Raw genomic sequence first — 20,716 nt, 5'->3', positions numbered from 1 at the left:
ACTAAAGGAGTCCATATACCTTCATGCTCAATACATGATCCCATGACCTGCCGATCGGCAGGCATCAATGATTGTGAGGTATATTTAGCACGTAAAAAGGCCCCAATTATGCAATCTCCCCGGGACAGGGAATCTGTGGTTTTAAGCATGTTTGATATCCCCATTCCCCGATGTGTCAGTCAAGAGATCGGGGGATTGCCCCGATACACCGTAGGTGTATGGGAACATTAGACAAAAAAAAAATAGGAAAAAGTAGCAAGGAGGCATCTGCTCTACGAATTGACACCATCTCTTATTCTAGTCTACAGATGCAAATTTAAGGAAATAGCAACACAATGAAGGGGAAATGAGTAGGAATATTTAGTGAATTGAAGTCAACAGTAAAAGGAGTTGGTGGGTAAGAATCAAGCAACAGGATCCACATTTCCATTATTTAAAAAAAAAAATATTTTTAATTTGAATAAACTTATAAGTAAATTGGTTCATTTTATTTTCAGGGACCTTACTGAAGACACCTGGCTCAATTCAAACCTCACCTATGATGACACTTATTTTGAGACAGATCATTGGATCTTCATAAATATTATAAGGGCAATGTCCATCATATGGTACAGTGTGACTTTAATATTGGGGACCATAGGAAATGGTTTGGTCATCTGGATTGCCGGCTTTAAGATGAAAACAGTCAATGCCGTGTGGTTCCTAAACTTGGCTATCGCTGACTTTGTCACATGCATTTCTCTCCCCTTGCGTATATCTGAATGGGCTTTGTATTGGGAAATTCCTTATGATCATTACCTCTGTAAGGCTGGTATAACAATTCTCTTCATAAACATGTTGAGCAGTGTCTATTTCATGACCGTCATCAGCATTGACCGATTTGTCTCCATTTTTTGGCCAATTTGGACCAAAATACACAGGACGCCCAAGTTGGCCACCATCATAGCTGTAATGGTGTGGTTGCTTTGCCTACTTACTAGTGTCCCTTATCTGGTGTTTAACCATGGGCATGAGGGTGTCACTGAATGTTTTCCTAAATATTATTCATATGGAAAGCCCAAAGCCATTTATATCACAAGAAACATCTGCATGTTTTCATTTCCTTTCAGCATTTTCTTGTTATCTTATGGCTTCATTTTTGCCAAAATCAGAGGAATTAGAAAATCAAATCGTTCTCATAGACCCATTCGTGTTATCACCGCTGTAATAGTCTGCTTCTTCATCTGCTGGTTTCCATATAACACTTGGCCATTAATAACTCTAAATATAAAATACGAGCAAATTGATATTGTCATTACAGAAGTTTCCGTCTGCTTGGCTTACTTCAGCAGCTGCATCAATCCCTTGCTCTATGTCTTCTTCACCCATGATTTCAAGAAAAGTTTTATAATCTCCATACCAGCCGTGTTAGAAAATGCATTAAATGAGCCGGCTGACTTCAACTGCTTGGACAATCCCACGGCCACATTTCAATCTCCAAATTTGGATTCTTCATTATTATAATTTTTTTCCTGAATGGATACAATAAAATGTTGTATGGATGATATTGGTAAAAAAAAATGTAAATACACTACCGTTCAAAAGCTTGGGTCACTTAGAAATGTCCTTATTTTTGAAAGAAATGGGCTTTTTTTTTTTTTTCAATGAAGATAACATTAAATTAATCAGAAATACACTCTACACATTGTTAATGTGGTAAATAACTATACTACCTGCAAATGTCTGTTTTTTAAAGGAATATCTGCATAGGTATTTATTTATTAACAGTTTCTTATACAGAGCACACATATTCTGCAGCACTTTACAGAGAATATTTGAACATTCACATCAGTCCCTGCCCCAGTGAAGCTTATAATCAATATTCCAGGGGCGTGCAGTCAGGGGAGGCAGGGGAGGCAGAGCCTCTCCTGCCATAAATCATAAAATAAAATACAAAGATGATATTTATAACACATATACTGTGTTATAAATATCTTATTTGTATTTTTTTATATCATTTATGGTGTGTGATGCTGTGGGAAGGCTGGGAGGCAGCGGGAGCTGTGCCTCCAGCTGAAAACTGTCAGCAGCAAGGGGCAGGTATAAGTTGTGGGCACAAAAGAGGCTGAAAAGTCCATTAAAAAGACACAGGGAAGCGGCACCTTCACATCTGCATCAGTGACAGGGACGTGCCATCAGCCCCCACCAAAGCACACCCCCTGTCACTGAGACAGATGTGATAGGACAGCGGGTCAGTCTGTCACACACTGACAGACTGATCCACTGTCACATGTGGCTGGGACAGAAGCATGGCTTAGAGCAGAGCCTGGAGGCTTCAGCAGTAACCTGCAGTGCTGGGAGCGGAGGGCGGATGGGGAACTTGTGCGGGACAGGCTCCAGGAGGAGCTGTATTGCCTCCCTTCATCCTCCTGCCGCTGCAGCCTGGGCCAGCTGTATCCCATCCACCTGGTGTCATGGCTGACCTCCCATCTCCCGCCGCCAATGCTGCTGGAGCCCAGGTAGGCTTCAAAAGTATGCTTCAGCCCTTTGTCATCACTGCCACTCTCCCCCAACCCCCACTGTCACTCTACCCCCATCCTCCACTGTCACTCTCCCCCATCCCTTGCTGTCACTCTCCCAAATGTCACTCCTCCCATCCCTCACTGTCACTCTCCCCTATCCCCCCTTGTTACTCTCCTCGCTGTCACTGTCCCTACTTCCCCACTGTCACTGTCCCAAATAACTCCCGCCTCACCTGACACTAACCTCACTGCACGTCACTGCTATATTCCCTACCACATGTACATGCACACACAAACATTCTAGGGTTAATTTGTTAGGAGCCAATTAGCCTACCAGTATATTTTTGGGAGGAAACCAGAGTACAAGCAAGTATGAGGAGAATATACAAACTCTGCACAGTTATAGCCATGGTGGAAATTAAACCCATGACCTCAGCGCTGTGAGGCAGTAATGCTAACTATGACACCATCCGTACTGCCATCCGTAGGTAGATATTCCTCCTTTAATGAACAGCACAAGAAGGGAGTAGTACACACCATTGTAGGAAATGTTCAATTTCTTGGTGATTTTTCGCATTGGAATAGCCTTCCTTTAGAACAGGCGTTCCCAACCACGGTCCTCAAGGCACACCAACAGTGCAGGTTTTAATGATATCCAGGCATCAGCACAGATGGTTTAATCAGAATCACTCAGGTACTAATTAAGTCACCTGTGCTCAAGTCTGGATATCTACAAAACCTGCACTGTTAAGGTGCGTACACACGGGGGCGATTTAGTGCAAAATCGCGGGAAATATGGTCGCTGAGCGACCATATTGCCCGCAATGGGAGTGTGCACCGGCGATATATTGCCAGGTGCGCGCTCCCGTTTTTGCCCCTGTGGTGATCGCTGGTCGCAGGAACATGCTCCTGCGACCAGCTGATTACCACTGCCGGGCTCCCCCCGGCAGTTTCTTTTTCATCAGCGACCATCTCTGGTCGCTGATGTAAAGGAAAAACTGAGCAATATATTGCTCAGCCATATATTGCTCAGCCATATATGGCTGAGCAATATATCTCCCTCGTGTGTACACAGCATTAGTGTGCCTTGAGGACCATGGTTGGGAAAGCCTGATTTAGAAGAAACAGAATAGACTGTCAAGTTTCACATGAAAGTTCTTTTTTTTTTGCAATTTTGAGAGGATAATCGAACCCACAAATGCGATGCTCCAGATACTCAAAAAGCTCAAAGTAAGGTCAGTTTTATAGCTTCTCATGGGATTTTTAATCATCCATTAGCAAACACAATGTGCCATTAGAACACTGGAGTGATGATTGCTGGAAATGGGCCTCTATATACCTATATTGATATTACTTTAAAAACCAGAGGCGAGATGAAAGAGTGCAGATTTAAGACTTTTGCTAAAAAAAAAAATTCCGAAAATCACACTTTTTTTGCCACAAAAAGTGCACATTTTGACCTGCCAATTTATTCTCACACTTCATTTTGCATCCAGATGTTTTCCCATTATAAAGTATACAACTCGCAAATGTACAGTAATAGGCTGAGATTTTTGGTAAGGCTTACCAAAAATCACCCCAAAAATAGACCAGTTTTGGACTGGCGAATTTGACAGAACCATTCAGAGATCATTGAGATCTGTGCATGAATTTTTCTTAAATAAATGTGTAAAACTTAAAATAAAAAAAATGTTGTAGGGTCCCCCCTCCTGAGCATAACCAGCCCCGGGCAGCACCGGGCCCAACCAGCCAGCAGGGTAATGCCACTGCCTGAGAGAGACTTTTTATGGCCAAAGCATTCACCCCCTGACCAATCAGCATGGGCAGGGATCCTGGGGAAGTGGGGACCCCCTCAATGAAGTGGTCCCCCCTCCCAAAATGTTTCCACCCAGGTGGATGCCCGGGGCTGTCTCAATGCCCCTTGGTCGGTGGGAATCAGGCTGATAAGTGGTTAAAAATAGATTAAACTATTGTGCATTGTTGTGGAACTACAAGTCCCAGCAAGCCTGCACTGCATGCAGGGACTTGGGGAACCACAAATCCCAGCATGTGGGGCAGTAAAGGGCACGCTGGAACTTGTAGTTCCACAACAGTACAAACAGTAAAAAATACACAGACACAGACAGTAAAAGTTTATTACACACATAGCCCACTCACACAATACTCACCTACTGTACACTCTCTTGACACAAACGATCGGTCCCCTCAGCCTGTAGAATTCATTGGCTTCTCTGCTTCTCCGGGTCCCCACTAATGCTGTAGTCACTTGCGGGTCTTGTGTTTACATCTGTTGTTCCGCCCAGCAGCCAATCATGTTCGGGCATCGGGATTTTTCCAAACATGATTGGCTGGTGGGCGGGCCTAAATCCCGGTCTGTGGGTGGAGCCACAGATGTGGTCTATTTCTTTAGCGATTTTTGGAAACGTTTAACAAAATTTGCACCATATTAAATTTGCGAATTGTATACATTTTTTAATGTCAAAACGGTACTTGTTTCCTAGCACGGTGCCCGCGATTTTGATTGCATTGATCGCGGCCAAAAAAATTGCATCGTTCGCATCACATGCAACCAAATCGCTTGCGATGCGATCAATGCGATTTTTACATTGGAATCAATGTAAAATGGTCCCTGAGACCCAATTTTACATTGATTCCAATGTAAAAAGCCCTAAAAACCACAATTTTAATTGCCAACCCCCCCTCAGGGTTGAAATGCCCCCCCATTGTTAATGCCACCCCACTATTGACGCCAACACAAAGCGTGGCGAGTGCAGCAAGCCCGCGAGGGGCGGTGGTATGCATCCTCCGATCTTTTCATACCCCCACTATCCACATCGTCTTGGAGTTGATTTTATAAAGTGTGGCGAGCCTGAAGCGTGGCGAGCCCAGCGAGGGGACGCGCATATCTTCACAGGTATACGCGTCCCCTCGCGGGGCTCGCTGCGATCGCCACACTTCGGCTCGCTGCGCTCGCCACACTTTATAATATCAACTCCACGCCGAAGTGGATAGCGGGGGTATGAAAAGGTCAGAGGACGCGTACCGCTGCCCCTCGTGGGCTCGCTGCGCTCGCCACACTTCGGGTTGGCATCAATAGTGGGGTGGCGTTAACAATGGGGGACCATTAATCATACTTAATACCCATGAGGGGGCATGTACAATCAAAAAAAGGGCACATTGGCCCTTTTTACATTTTTCCCTATGTAAAATTGCGTTAATCGCATCGCATGCCACTATAATGCCATGCGATCGACGCGATCAACGCGATTTTAACTTTAAAAGCTCATTTAACATTGACCTCTATGGGAAAATTGCGTTGATCGCGTCGCTCGCATCACATGCCATTATAATTGCATGCGATGACGCGATCAACGTGATTTTCTCATTGCCGGTAATAAAGCCTGCTAATTGACAGAAAATCGCGTCGATCGCATACCTTTAGTACCTTAACTTAAGGTATGCGATCAACCCCGACGGGCGCCGTGCTAGGAAACAAGTACCGGCAAAACATCTGGATGCAAATTGAAGTGTGAGAAAAAATACGAATTGAAGAGTGAGAAAAAAAATCAACAGGTCAAAATGTGCGATTTTCAAGGCAAAAAGTGTGATTTTAGCGCAATTCGCATCCTATTAAATGTGCGATTTTCGGTAAATGCACAAATTCGGCATTAGTTTGTGAAAAAAATGGCAAAAGTCTAAAAATCACACTCTGTTAAATCTCGTCCTTAAAATGTGACAGCAGATAAGAACCACTTGGCCCATCTAGTCTGCCCCCGTTTTCTTTTTAAAAATATTGTTATTCAGACCTGTTCATTTGCAGAGCCCTGCGATCAGTTATATGCAACCCTGCCAGAGTGAATCTCACCTTGTGCAAGCCTGTTAATTGCTTAGCATGGTTTGGAAAATTAGCAGGATCGGCGATTCCTGGCAAATAGACATACAAGCAGCTTTTGCTAAAATGATATGTAGCGTGCCTATTTTCTGTATGTAATTGTGATTTTATCTGCATAAAAAAATATTCAGATACAGTGTTTCCTTGTCAAACAGTGTAACATTATTTGTTATGCACATACAGGGTGCGTTTGGGTACATTCTTACTCATTCGTTATTAGTACATTTCCTTATTAGCGTGTATGCAGCTTTATGATTCTTATGAACTGTACTATTAATGGATTCAGTACTGAATCCCGGCGGTCGGGATCCCGGCGTTCAGAATCCCGACGCCGGAATCCCGACAGCCGAAATGCCGACAAGGGGGGGACGTGGATCGCCCCCCCTTGCGGGCTCGCTGCGCTCGCCACACTTCGGGTTGGCATCAATAGTGGGGTGGCGTTAACAATGGGGGACCATTAATCATACTTAATACCCATGAGGGGGCATATACAATCAAAAAAAGGGCACATTGGCCCTTTTTACATTGTTCCCTATGTAAAATTGCGTTAATCGCATCGCATGCCACTATAATGCCATGCGATCGACGCGATCAACGCGATTTTAACTTTAAAAGCTCATTTAACATTGACCTCTATGGGAAAATTGCGTTGATCGCGTCGCTCGCATCACATGCCATTATAATGGCATGCGATGACGCGATCAACGTGATTTTCTCATTGCCGGTAATAAAGCCTGCTAATTGACAGAAAATCGCGTCGATCGCATACCTTTAGTACCTTAACTTAAGGTATGCGATCAACCCCGACGGGCGCCGTGCTAGGAAACAAGTACCGGCAAAACATCTGGATGCAAATTGAAGTGTGAGAAAAAATACGAATTGAAGAGTGAGAAAAAAAAATCAACAGGTCAAAATGTGCGATTTTCAAGGCAAAAAGTGTGATTTTAGCGCAATTCGCATCCTATTAAATGTGCGATTGTCGGTAAATGCACAAATTCAGCATTAGTTTGTGAAAAAAATGGCAAAAGTCTAAAAATCTCACTCTGTTAAATCTCGTCCATAAAATGTGACAGCAGATAAGAACCACTTGGCCCATCTAGTCTGCCCCCGTTTTCTTTTTAACAATATTGTTATTCAGACCTGTTCATTTGCAGAGCCCTGCGATCAGTTATATGCAACCCTGCCAGAGTCAAATCTCACCTTGTGCAAGCCTGTTAATTGCTTAGCATGGTTTGGAAAATTAGCAGGATCGGCGATTCCTGGCAAATAGACGTACAAGCAGCTTTTGCTAAAATGATATGTAGCGTGCCTATTTTCTGTATGTAATTGTGATTTTATCTGTATAAAAAAATATTCAGATACAGTGTTTCCTTGTCAAACTGTGTAACATTATTTGTTATGCACATACAGGGTGCGTTTAGGTACATTCTTACTCATTCGTTATTAGTAAATTTCCTTATTAGCGTGTATGCAGCTTTATGATTCTTACGAACTGTACAATTAATTGTTGTTAATGTCTGGGGTCCTGTGAAAACAAACAAACCGTGGCAAAACACTTAAAAAAAATTGTTAATTATGTCATTCAGTGCTATCACTGGGACCCCGCTGAACATGCAGTCACTGATGGTATCGTCAGACTGGGTGGTGAAAGAGACAACAAGGTACTCTTTACCTAGATGGGCGCCCGTCGTGGTGATCGCGGGTACATTTATGTCTGGCCGCGACGCGACCGACGCGATGCCCGCGATTTCCCATTGAAACCCATGTTAAACATGGAAATCGCGTCGGTCGCGTCGGGGCCGGCCATAAATGTACCCGCGATGCCCGCGACGCGATGCTCCCGATTTGCCATAGGAATCAATGTTAAAAGGCCCGATGGACACGATTTTACTGTTAAATGCCTCAATGGACCCGATTTGGCCATAGGAATCAATGTTAAATGGGCCACAGAGCCCAAATAAGCACAATTAACCCTTAAATGTCCCCCCAAATTTTTAACGCCACCCCACGATCCACGCCAACCCGAAGCGTGGCGAGCGCAGCGAGCCCGCGAGGGGCGGCGGTACGCGTCCTCCGACCTTTTCATGCCCTACTATCCACTAGGGCGTGGAGTGAGAATAGAATAGTGTGGCGAGCGCAGCGAGCCACCGAGCCCGAAGCGCGGCGAGCGCAGCGAGCCCCGCGAGGGGACGCGGATACCTTCACAGGTATCCGCGTCCCCTCGCAGCCTTCACAGGTGTCCGCGTCGCCACGGACACCTGTGAAGCCCGCGAGGGGACGCGTATAACTGTGAAGGTATCCGCGTCCCCTCGCGGGGCTCGCTGCGCTCGCCACGCTTCGGGCTCGGTGGCTCGCTGCGCTCGCCACTCTATTCTATTCTCACTCCACGCCCTAGTGGATAGTAGGGCATGAAAAGGTCGGAGGACGCGTACCGCCGCCCCTCGCGGGCTCGCTGCGCTCGCCACGCTTCGGGTTAGCGTGGATCGTGGGGTGGCGTTAAAAATTTGGGGGGACATTTAAGGGTTAATTGTGCCTATTTGGGCTCTGTAGCCCATTTAACATTGATTCCTATGGCCAAATCGCGGGCATTGAGGCATTTTACATGAAAATCTCGCTCAATCAGCCTTTTTAACATTGTTCCCTATGGGAAAATCGCGATTTACCCGCGATGCCCGCGATGACCGCGATTTTTACCCCCGACGCCCGCGATTTCAATCGCTGGCGCCCATCTAGGTAAAGAGTACCGACAACAATATAATAATCATGAGAGAAGCCATTTTGTCTCTTCTTTTAGGAGTTATAATAAATTCTGACACTCTGTATTCTAGTCCTGAAACAGTAAATTTATAGACTCCCACCCCCCACTTTACGATCAAGATAACATGAAGAAAGTCTCAGAGCATAGGAATGTCTTGGTACCAACAGACAGCAAAAGAGGAGGGCGGGCAGGAGGGTGAGCAGGACCCTGAAACAAAGAATCAGTCTCATGTATTTCTTATCTAAATATGACGTATGAAAACTGTATATGCATGTATATATCCCTGGACAAAATAAACGAGAAGCCAGACGTGTTTTGGAATCGCAACCTGTGTGTGCGCACTTCATTCGTCCCTCAATCGATTGATATCAGTCTTACAGATCTATGAAGAACCTTGATTTAAAGTGAAGTTTATCTTCCACAGTGGCATGTTCAAATGATCAGGGTTATTAAGTGGCAAACGTAGGATTTTTAGAGAGTATTTCCAAATGTAATAAATATATCTCCCATTGGAGTAAGTACGGGAGTCTGGCGGTGTAGTATTGGTCTTTTTAAACAAAGGATACTGTATGGAACCCAGTATTAATATTTAAGAGTACAGATGGTCTATAGCAGGGCTGGGCAACACCGGCCCTCCAGATGTTAGTGAACTACACATCCCAGCATGCCTTGCATCAGTTTTAGCATGGCCACATAGCAAAACTAATGCAAAGCATCCTGGGATGTGTAGTTCACTAACATCTGGAGGGCCGGTGTTGCCCAGCCCTGGTCTATAGTATAGGATATTTTAAACATTTACATAAGTTAAGTGGTCAGGAAAAGGTTAAACATATCATAATGAATAAATACTTACACATATTATTTATTACCAGTTTCTTATATAGCGCATACATATTCCGCAGAGAATATTTGAACATTCACATCAGTCCCTGCCCCAGTGGAGCTTACAATCTATATTCCCTACCACATGTACATGCACACAGACATTCTAGGGTTAATTTTTGAGGAGCCAATTAGCCTACCCGTATATTTTTGGATTGTGGGAGGAAACCGGAGTACCCGGAGAAAACCCACACAAGTTTGGGGAGAATATACAAACTCCTCACAGTGAGGGCCATGGTGGGATTAGAACCCATGACCTCAGTGTTGTGAGGCAGTAATGCAAACCATTACACCATCTGTTCTGCCATAATAGATCCAGTACTGCACTTTCTAAGCTCACAATGTTCCAGTTCCTGGTAAGGCTCCTGTCTCTTCCTCCTGGCAGCTGCTCTCTGGTCCATTGTGATGTTTGAGGGCTCAGATCCACACATACAGTAAATGTGGTATGTCACGTTTCCGGTAGCACCGGCTGGAGTGAAACGGAGGCTAGGTGCTTTGATATATGATTTTTGCATAGATGACAGAAGGGAGGACGGCAATTGGATAAAAGCAAAACCAGTGTTAATAAAGATACGATGGTACAGAGGATGAGGAATGGCACAAGGATAATACTGTAGATAATGAGTAAACAAAGTCAATGATATGCAACACTTATTGTTGAGCTTGCAGGTGATTGGGATGAAGAGATGACTAGACTTGAAGGTTTGAAGAAATAAATTAAAACTTGAAGAATTGGATGACTGGATTGCCGAATTGGATGATTGAATGAAAGGTTGGATGGTTGAACGATTGGGTGATTGGATGGTTGGATGATTGGATGAATCCGGGAAGGGTGTGCTGACAACCCTAATAGCTGTAACCAGGAGGGATCACAGAGGAATAACCGTCAGGCTGGAGAAAGGATGACCCCTTTGGGGGCTAACCTTGTCCGGTCCGTTAAGGCGGCAGCAGGGGTGTGCGATGTGAAGGTTGAAGACAGCGGGTGTAGCAGGATACCGGATAGAGTCTCTGGAACAAGAAGTAGCAGCGCTACCAGCAGCAAGGAGAGTCAGATGCCTAGCATAAGGACATCATTGTACTGACTGCTGGTTTGGCCCAGCAAGTCAGTATTTGAAGGGAGAGCTGCACTGTGATTGGTTGAATGGAAATTGGCAGTGCAGCCTGATAGGAGAAACCAACAAGATGGCCGCCGCCAGGGAGGGCGACAGGTTTCAGAAGCAGGAAGTGTATGCAGCATACACCAGCCAGCGTGTCCAGCCAGACCAAGACAGGACACAGAACACTATGGCAACTCAGGCCCCACGCCGTCCAGGCCCTGCATGTCACCGGCGCGCACGCTACCACTGTCACCATGAGATGAAAGCGTGACATCACGCTACCCCGGGAACAAGGGAACTGACAGCGGAGGTGGGTGCCAGGATCTGAATTACCCTGTTAGGAACCCCAGGGGCAGCCATGGCATGGGAGGCATGAGTGGTAGATATGGTGGTCGTGACATGGTAGAGGAAGCTGGTACACTGGGCATATGCAGGAGCTCTGCACTGTCCCTTCCACTGCATGGTGTGGTAACAGCTGTATTGATCATATTATAAACCAGCTGTTGTTGTCATAATTTAAGTCACTTGCCAAGAGGAAGGGGGTTTCCGGGTAACCAGAACCCCCCCCCCCCCCCTTGTTTGCCTATGTTATTATTAATGATATGCGGAAGCTCGCATCATTAAAGATATAGTGGGTACTATCATTCATTCATGCAGATCGGATACTGTGTACCCAGTTTTAGTCTCCACCACCTCTGATGGGAGGCTATTCTGCTTGTCCACTAACCTTTCTGTGAAGTATTTTTTCCTCAAATGTCCCCTTATGATTCCCTGATGATTGCCCTGTATAATTTACATGGGAGAAATGATGGTGAATTTCTTTAATTGATGATACATAATTGTTCTGTCCAAGTTTTGACCTGTATACAGGTTGAGTATCCCTTATCCAAAATGCTCGGGACCAGGAGAATTTTGGATAACGGATTATTCCGTATTTCGGAATATTTTAATATTTCAATGATGTATTTTGAAGTATCTTGCATTTATGCTGTATAAACACATAATATACACACAAATATATTTTATTACCACATAAAATACACACAAATATATTTTAATTGTTCAAAAAACAAGGTTTCAAAACGTGAAACAAAATGTGTGTACTATCTCAGCACTGAATTTGAATGCCAAGCAATCATTGTCTTGCACATATATAGTGCAAGTTACATATCATGTCCCCAGTGATGCTGTTACAAATGTCCCCAGTGAGTTTTTAGCAAAAAAAAAAAAAATTTTCACTTTCTGGAATGTCTGTATTTCGGAATAATTCGGATAACGGATATTCGGATACGGGATACTCGACCTGTATGTGCTGCGGCTGCCTAGCTTTATACAGTAAATGCAAGTTGTTACTAGAACTGAACAGCACAGAATCCGTTAAATCCACCAAGCTCGGATTTCAAATAGAGGCCAAACGTCATAGTATTGGCTGTAAAGTGTTGTGTCCATTTGAATTAGCTGTCATTGTCATTTTGTCAATGTAAAAAACTAAAAAAAAAAAAAAACATTTTAAGTTTGGCCAATCTGTGTATTTATTATTCATGTACATATAACCCTTTCAACTGCTGCAGTGACATTACAGCTGTGAAGTGAAAAAAAAAAAAGACATTGGAGGTTATTCTGGTTGGTGCGGTTATGTCCGCAAATGTTTTGTGTTTGCGCATGTGCAGAGACATATCTGCGCATGTGTGAAAGGGACATACGTCCAAATTCCGCATGAATTTTTTACACTACGAACAGGGGGACGAGAGGGGTGTGAAGGGCTGTTTGGTCTCATTACCATATGTATGCACCCCGTGTTTCATGGGCATTCCCATGAAAACGCTGGGCGTACGTATGGTAATGCGGCCGTGACGCACGTGTAGGGGGCGGACATATGACATTGCCGGATGTCAGCTGCCCGCCCAGATCCCTGCTTTTGCACAGAGAAATGCCCGAGTGGTCTGAGCTCGCGGAAGCTGCCTGACCACTCGGTCCTGCATTCGATGGTCTGTGACCATCGAATGATGGGGGAGGTTCCCAGAGATGGAGTAGGTGTACACACGAGAAATCCACTCGTGCTCCGTGCGGTCAGCGGCTTACCGCAATCGGACGCAGTGAGCGATCCGTCCGAAAGGCGGGGTTTAGGATGCTCGGTCCTGGCCGCATATTCGGATCCGGCCGCACCAACCAGAATAAGGCCCATTGTTTGTACTGTTTGGTGCGCTTTACTCTATTACCATTGTTTTATGTGCATCTGTAATCCCAGTGACTCCACCCATGTGATGTCAGCTACTAGCCCTGAGCAGGAATGGGCACGCCTGCATCCTGAATTTTCTATGGGCGCATCTACTATTTTTGTGGGCATGCCCATGAAATGCAGGGCGGGCCGCTGCGACCCCCCTCTGTGACCCCCCTCTGCCCACCCCCTGTCTGCCCATTATTGAACGAAGGCCCTGGCGAGTGTGAAACTCGCAGAACGTGGTTGCTTCAGGGGTTTGTGCATGCACATGAGCGACTATGTATATGCACAGACCCCACCATTGGGGAACATTGCTTGAGTTTGGACCTGAGCGATCAGGTCTGAATCGGCCCCATCAGTGTGAGATATAATCAGGCTCTGCCCCAAAGGTGTGAAATGCCTGCGATTTGCAGATTGGCAGATAGGAAGTGGGGTTAAATTATATAATTCTGGATTTATTTTCAAAAAAGGGGGTGGGTTTTGTCAGTCGCACAAGGCTGGAATAATTTGTGGAGGACCCCTAAACCCTATAATGGAGAAGGTTAAATATCAATAATGACATACAAAGGTGGGGATCACACATTAAAACTAAGGTGGCAGGCAGAAGTTGCTGATAGTACAAAAAGACAACTTGTAGAAGAGTTCCAAGGCGCTATAAGTCCTTGCTGCCGTAGACCCAAATGGAGGACCACTGGGTAATCCTCACTGGTAGATACTGGGAAACAAAGGAAGGTCTTGCTGGCGCTGAACTTGTGTGTCCCATGAAAAGGATGATTCTCGTGAAATGGAAAAATGCAAATATATGAAAAATGTGTTAGAATTTCCAAAAATATTCAAGAAGTGTTTATTTAATAAACACTCAAAAAACGGGGAGGGAATTTGTACCCAAACTCACAGGTGAGGGATGTGGTAAAAGTGTGTAAAGGTATCTTTTAAAGGTTCACCCGTGCAAATGCTCTGAAGATGAAATACCAATGTATAAGGTGTGTCCAAACTATGCGTACCGTACTCACTGTATATACAGGAGCTAGACGCCTATAAAGGTTTCTTTATATGTTGACACCATAAGGTATGGAATATTCAATAATGAAGGTGCCTACTGTACTCACTGAGCATGTAGGTGAGATACACATGTAGCGTTTTCTTTGAATGAGGCCTGGTCCTTCAAGTTTTCACTAACCTCATCCCAGAGGTATATATGAAAAAAAGGGAGGAGGAGGACCGGTCTCAGTAAACAAATTTAATAAATCGGTACAAATGCAATGTGGCCAATTGGCCAATAGCCACATACAAATGATCCAATGAACAAAGTAAAAACAAGGTAAAAGTAACTCACTTCTCTGCCAACATGTTTCGGCGGTCGCAAGACCTTGAAAAAGGCCTATTTTATGACCGTCATCAGCATTGACCGATTTGTTTCCATTTTTTGGCAAATTTGGACCAAAATACACAGGACGCCCAAGTTGGCCACCATTATAGCTGTGCTGGTGTGGTTACTGAGCCTACTTAATAGTGTCCCTTATCTGGTGTTTAACCATGGGCCTGAGGATGTCACTGAGTGTTACCCTAAATATCAAATAACTTTTGGAACCAATCTGAAGAGAAAGAAAAAGGCAATGTTTATCACAAAAAATATCTGTATGTTTGCCATCCCATTTTCCGTCATCCTAATATCATATGGCCTTATTTTATTTAAGGTAAAAGCAATTAGGAAATCAAGGTGGTCTCAGAGACCTTTCCGTATTATCACCACTGTCATAGTCTGCTTCTTAATCTGCTGGTTTCCATATAACACATGGCCATTAATAACTCTAAATATAAAATACCAGCAAATTGATATTATCATTACAGAAGTTTCCGTCTGCTTGGCCTACTTCAGCAGCTGCATCAACCCCTTGCTCTATGTCTTCTTCACCCATGATTTCAAGAAAAACTTTGTAAAGTCCATACCAGCCGTGTTGGAAAAAGCTTTTAATGAAAGGTCTGATGTTAATTGTATTGACCACCCCACCACATCTCCAACTGTCTATTTGGATTCATCACCTTTATAGTTTTCTCTTATGGAACATTAAAATGTTTTGCTGGATGATAACTGCACAAAAATTCTACATTGCTTAGTAGAATCATCCAGATGCAAACTTTTTGCTTTTGTTGTCCTATTGTCGTACAGATCTTTGCTGGACCTGCCTTCTGTAAAATGTATGTTTTTGGGGCAGGAATTATGCGATTGCATGGAATTGATTAGACCTGTCAGAGCATCATGGGCAGTGGTGGTTCCAGAAGCGGTGTTTCAGTGCAGCCTACAATTCAAACGCACTCACAGCCAGCAATATCTGGCAGCATTTGGAGTGGCAGTTGGTGGGGCTTCCATATTTGAATTTTGGATAGTGCTGTAGCCCCACCTCTAGAGCCACCACTGGTCAAGGGATTGTGTTGGGCCTGTACTGTAGCTTCAGTTCTGTTTGATTCTATGCGAGTCATAAATAGAATGTCCATTAGCTGCTGCTTGGACCACATTTAGCAGGAAGGGTGGGGAGCAGGAATCAAAGCTCCTGCTACCCATAATCTGACAGGGGGGACCAGTGGAGGCATTGCAGCAAAGGTAGCAGAGCACGATGATCCTGATACCCATAAATTTACAAGGGGAGCTGGCAAAGGTAACGGGAAGCCGCTGCCCGTAGCTCTGAATGGGAATCCAGAAGCTACAGTATACGGAGGGTTAGGATATGTTGTGATAGATACGCATCACTGCAGTACCGCGATATGCTGCCTCCAGCAGCATATTTGTGCTGGCTTCCAGGAATTATCAGTGCTGCTGTTTATCACAGGCATCTCTACAACAGTCAGAGTGTAGCTCTCAGCTTCTCCTGCCTCAGTAACCTGCCCCTAAACTCCCATTGGCCAGTTACACAGGAGTCTAGGTGTGGGATATACAGGAAGGAGAAGTCCCAGCCACTGCATTCTTGGCTATGATATACCATATTTGGTTGACGGATCTACAGTGCCTAGATCGACCACACTTAGTTGAATCGTCTAGTTCAGGCATGTCCAAACTATGACCCTCCAGCTGTTTTGAAACTACACATTCCAGCATGCCTTGTCATAGTTATAGCATTCCCAAATTCCAAAACTGTGGCAAGGCATGATGGGACTTGTAGTTTCACAACAGCTGGAGTGCCATCATTTGAATATGCCTGGTCTAGTTAGATACCTAAAGATAGTCAACAACGTCTAGATCAGCAGTAGTGGAAGTTAGACGCCAGCATTAGATCAACTGTCACATGGTCAACATTAGTTTTTCAAGGTTTTTTTGGTGCTGAACCATGTGACCGTTGAACCAGTTCAACCATGTGACCGTTGACCTCGCTCCCATCACTCTAACTCTGGCACCTAATGGATGATTATCTTTAGGCATCTAACTAGATGGGTTTGACAGGGTGGTCCACCTTAACATGGTCAATCTAGACAGTGTGTGGCATATTGTGTCTGGGGCATTGCGGTATGTGGCATAATGAGTCAGGGGTATTACAGTGTGTGGCATAATTGTGTAAAGGGCATTTTTCGATTACAGGTTGAGTATCCCTTATCCAAATATCCATTATCCAAATTATTCCAAAAACCATACATTCCAGAAAATGTAAAAAAAAAGTGTTCGTTTTTTGTTTTTTTTGCTCAAAACTTACTGGGGACATCTGTAACTGGCACTAATAAGGATGTTGATGTAGGACATGATGTATAACTGGCACTAAATATGTGCTAGACAATGATTGCTTGGCATTTAAATTCAGAGCCTGAGTACATGTTTTGAAACCTTGTTTTATGCACAAATACAATATACTGTATGTGCGTGTACAGGTATTTCACGTGGTCGATGTGTTTATACAGCAAAAATGCAAGATACTTCAAAATACATCATTGAAATATAACATTATTCTGAAATACGGAAAAAATAGCTGCTGTACTGTACATGCAGGTTCCCCTTCCGATCTTGGAGCCTGGAGGCAGACAACTCCATTTTCTGTAGGTGTTCCTTCTGTCACTATATTTTGCAAAGAGTACTGACCAGAACTTTTTATTTTATTATATCACTATTAAATAGAAAACTTAGATGTTTTGTTATGCAGACCTTTATTCAAATACAGTTACCAATAAGCATAAACGGTACTTCTGTAGTTTCACGGCGCCGGAAGTGCAGAGGCTCGCGTGCCGCTCTAGCTATGAAACTTGGCAGAAGTACCGCATAAACTTACTCAACCGCATTGCCAGATGACTGGTTGTAAGTCACAAAAGCAAAGAAGAAAAAAGATTTGTCTTGGTGTGGTGCACCAATGAAAGAAATGGAGTCCTAAAATCTAACTTTTAATTGGTTTTATAATAAAACAAGCGAAATATAAAAAACACATATAACACATACAGAGGGGAAAAGGTATTTATAAAATAGCACGTGCGAGCGTGCCGCATGTGTCAATTTTTATTTGTATAGTGTTTTACACATACATAAACCCGCTATCTCTGTACAAGATGAGCCCGTCAGGGTATAGTCATATTCCTGCAGTAATTCACTGCTGGGTATTTGTATCAATTCGTTACAGAGGGAAATATGTTGCCACTCGTATAAGTTGATACTTTATATTAATGCGAGAGGAGACTGAAAGTGTATGTCTTAGCAAGCCTCTCTACAAATCTCCAGCCCTTATAGCTGAATTAGCGTACACAGGAGGCAGGGACCTAAATGTGTGTTTATTATTATTCACACTGGTATTCACCAATTCACATTTAGCTGGTTCACAAATTCAGTTTTGTCACAAAAATCCTGAGGTCTCTGTTTAATGCTGAGTACATTAACTGTAATGGCATATGGGTTAGAGCCTGGACTCCAGGAGTGTCAGGGAGCGCTGATTAAGCATAATTTCACACTTAATTGGCATATAAACTCAATTAAATCACAGTGCTACTTTTTATTTGTGCATGGATATTTTGCTCAAATACTGGTTATCTTGCTGTATTAATTCACATTATCTCGCGGTATGCGGCTGGACAAAATAGAATATTTTAGCAATGATGCTGTTATTCTCTCAGAGTGTAGATATATATATTACTCACACAATGGAGTCTACGCTCTAGAGATACCAGTGAGAGCTGAATTACGATCTAGCAGGTTATGCCAATATATGATGCCAAATATATCTCCCAATCAGCGTTTGTGACTGCTGTCACTTATTGTATTAGCTATGCAATATACATTTATATAGCAGGCTGCGAGTTTTCAGGCTGATCGCACAGTAACTGACATGGCAGGTTTATGCTGATATGTGATGCCAGATATATCTCTCGATCAGCGTTCCTCACTACTGTCACTTATTGTATTTAGCTATGTGATATACATTCATATAGCAGGCTGCGAGTTTGTCAGGCTGATCGCGCAGCAACTGACAGGCTCCTCTAACTGATAAGGTACGAGTGGTTAGCCCTGAGAAGGGCTGAGTCTGGTCGGGTTAGGTAGGTGTGTGGTCACATAGTATATGCGGCAACATGCGGTAAGCAGACGCTCGCACGGCTAAAGGTGCCGATCGCGCGTTTTCGCTTATCCGCTTCTTCAGGGCAAGCCGCCCTGCAGTTTCCGGAAGATTTAAAAAGGTTTCCATGTTGTGGACATCAGCCAATCAGGTTCAATGAGCGGTGAGTCCCGCCCTCCTGCTGCCCGATGATTGGTCTGTTATTCCCATCCTTCTCCTTTGAGGATTCGTATTGGGTGATTGCGTTTTCTTCATATTTTCACGTAAGCTTGATACTGACATCCAGCAAATGTTTTCTTGCCAATCCGTTAATTAAACTCATATCAATATGTTATGTTCATTGGCTGATTGTCTCTTATTCGTACTGCTATTTGTATCAGCTGGTAGTCGGGTCAGCAGCACATATTTTGACATTGTGATGTTACGTAAGAGGAATATTTAGTACATCGCCCTGTTATTCATTGCCAATTCTTTATCGATCTGAATTAACTAGTTATGTAGTAATATTCATCTAATCAGCTGAGGGATCATTTTGCCAGGTGATCCATAAGATCTTATCATTTGCTAATGTCTGAGACTGAATCTCAAGGTAACGGGGTAATGACCAAAGAAATCCTAGTTTAAAATAGTCGCTTGTGTGATGTGGAGGTTATGTCCACAGTTTGGTACAGTTACATCTGTGTGGTGTCGACAGACAGGTTGATTGCTAAGTGCTCATCCCTATGTTGTGGGTTATGATTTCTAAATTGGTCTATGCTTTAACCCCATCAGAATGTGTATGGGGGATTGATCCTCTATCAATGTCGACATCTTGGATGATGGTGTCGACACTGAGAGGTTAATTTCAATTCCCTCCATATATTGCCAGTAAGTGTTATCATAAGTGGGCTATTAATCAGATCTACTCGAAGATGGAGTTCACTAGTAGTAACTCCTAAACTGCACATTGCTCCATGTATGGTGAAATGGGGTCTATGACATGTGCATCCATCTGTGTGCTGTATATATAACGTGAAGAGAGTCCTGTGCGCCCATTTGTGAACGTGAGTGTGTATACTAGTGACAGATAATATGTTAGTTGCTAGAAAGTAATATTGATATTATCATTAAGGGGTGGGGAGACAAAATGGGACAGTGGAGAACCTTCTCTCCTTTTTAGGGATAATTGTGTCGTGAGGGTTTCGTCGTGAATTCTCAAGGTGTGCCTTTATCTATGCTTACATATAATTGGGTATATATATCTGCAGGTATGTATACGTCTACATGCATATATGAATAGGTAAATAGTGGGGGTGATAGGGAACTGCATGCCCTGTGTTGTGCAAACGTGCAAAAAAATGATTAAGTGCGATTTAAACATGTGATAGAACAAAACTACAAACCAAGAAAGGGGGGTGCAAGATCACAGTAAATATTAGATGCTGCCCGATTATTATATCTCCTTCCATCATATCCATTAGGGATTTCCACAATTGCTGGAAAAAGAAGGGAAAAGAAAGGGGGGGGGGGGGGGGGGGAATTTTGTTGATTCCTGATTATCTGGATTGAGATGTAGATGCATATGCTGGGCGGATATCCCGAACTTCATCAATATGAGTATATTCATATTTCTTGGCAGTCCTCATGTTTAATAGCGATTGGGTGAATCCCAGGGCATATATAGGGGGACAATGAGGGGAGAGAGAAATCTATCTAAATATAGTGACAAATGCTGTTGATATCAAAGGAAATAAATATATTCCCTATTATCATGTGTTGTACTTATCATATGCTTCATAGAAATGTATTCCTCACTCATGTCATTCCTATCTGGAGGGAGACATATGAGGGATAAGGAAGGGTTTTATTC

At 43.6% G+C, this 20,716-nt stretch overlaps 2 protein-coding genes across 2 annotated transcripts; both read left to right on the top strand.

Annotated features, from left to right (window-relative positions):
• The first annotated feature begins 594 nt into the window (after window positions 1–594).
• On the top strand, window positions 595–1,503 carry LOC146041480 (N-formyl peptide receptor 3-like). Its single transcript, XM_083161454.1, has one exon. The coding sequence runs from the start codon at window positions 595–597 to the stop codon at window positions 1,501–1,503; it is 909 nt and encodes a 302-aa protein (XP_083017580.1).
• A 950-nt stretch (window positions 1,504–2,453) lies between these two features.
• On the top strand, window positions 2,454–15,402 carry LOC146041479 (N-formyl peptide receptor 3-like). Its single transcript, XM_083161453.1, has 2 exons — window positions 2,454–2,498; window positions 14,719–15,402. Exons 1-2 carry the CDS (start codon window positions 2,454–2,456, stop codon window positions 15,400–15,402), a joined length of 729 nt encoding a protein of 242 aa, XP_083017579.1.
• Window positions 15,403–20,716: the final 5,314 nt, after the last annotated feature.

Source organism: Crinia signifera, chromosome 19 (genome assembly GCF_055691185.1).
Source record: "Crinia signifera chromosome 19, ASM5569118v1, whole genome shotgun sequence".
In the NCBI taxonomy this organism is placed as follows: Eukaryota; Metazoa; Chordata; class Amphibia; order Anura; family Myobatrachidae; genus Crinia; species Crinia signifera.
The sequence above is the reverse complement of the archived record's forward strand: the minus strand, read 5'-3'. Positions and strand labels throughout refer to the sequence as shown.

Bases quoted from the DNA above. Each gene is read 5' to 3' on its own strand.
- LOC146041480 (XM_083161454.1), top strand. From the start codon at position 595: ATGTCCATCATATGGTACAGTGTGACTTTAATATTGGGGACCATAGGA.
- LOC146041479 (XM_083161453.1), top strand. From the start codon at position 2,454: ATGGCTGACCTCCCATCTCCCGCCGCCAATGCTGCTGGAGCCCAG. The intron at 2,499-14,718 runs GTAGGCTTCAAA...GGCGGTCGCAAG, and splicing joins CCAATGCTGCTGGAGCCCAG to ACCTTGAAAAAGGCCTATTT.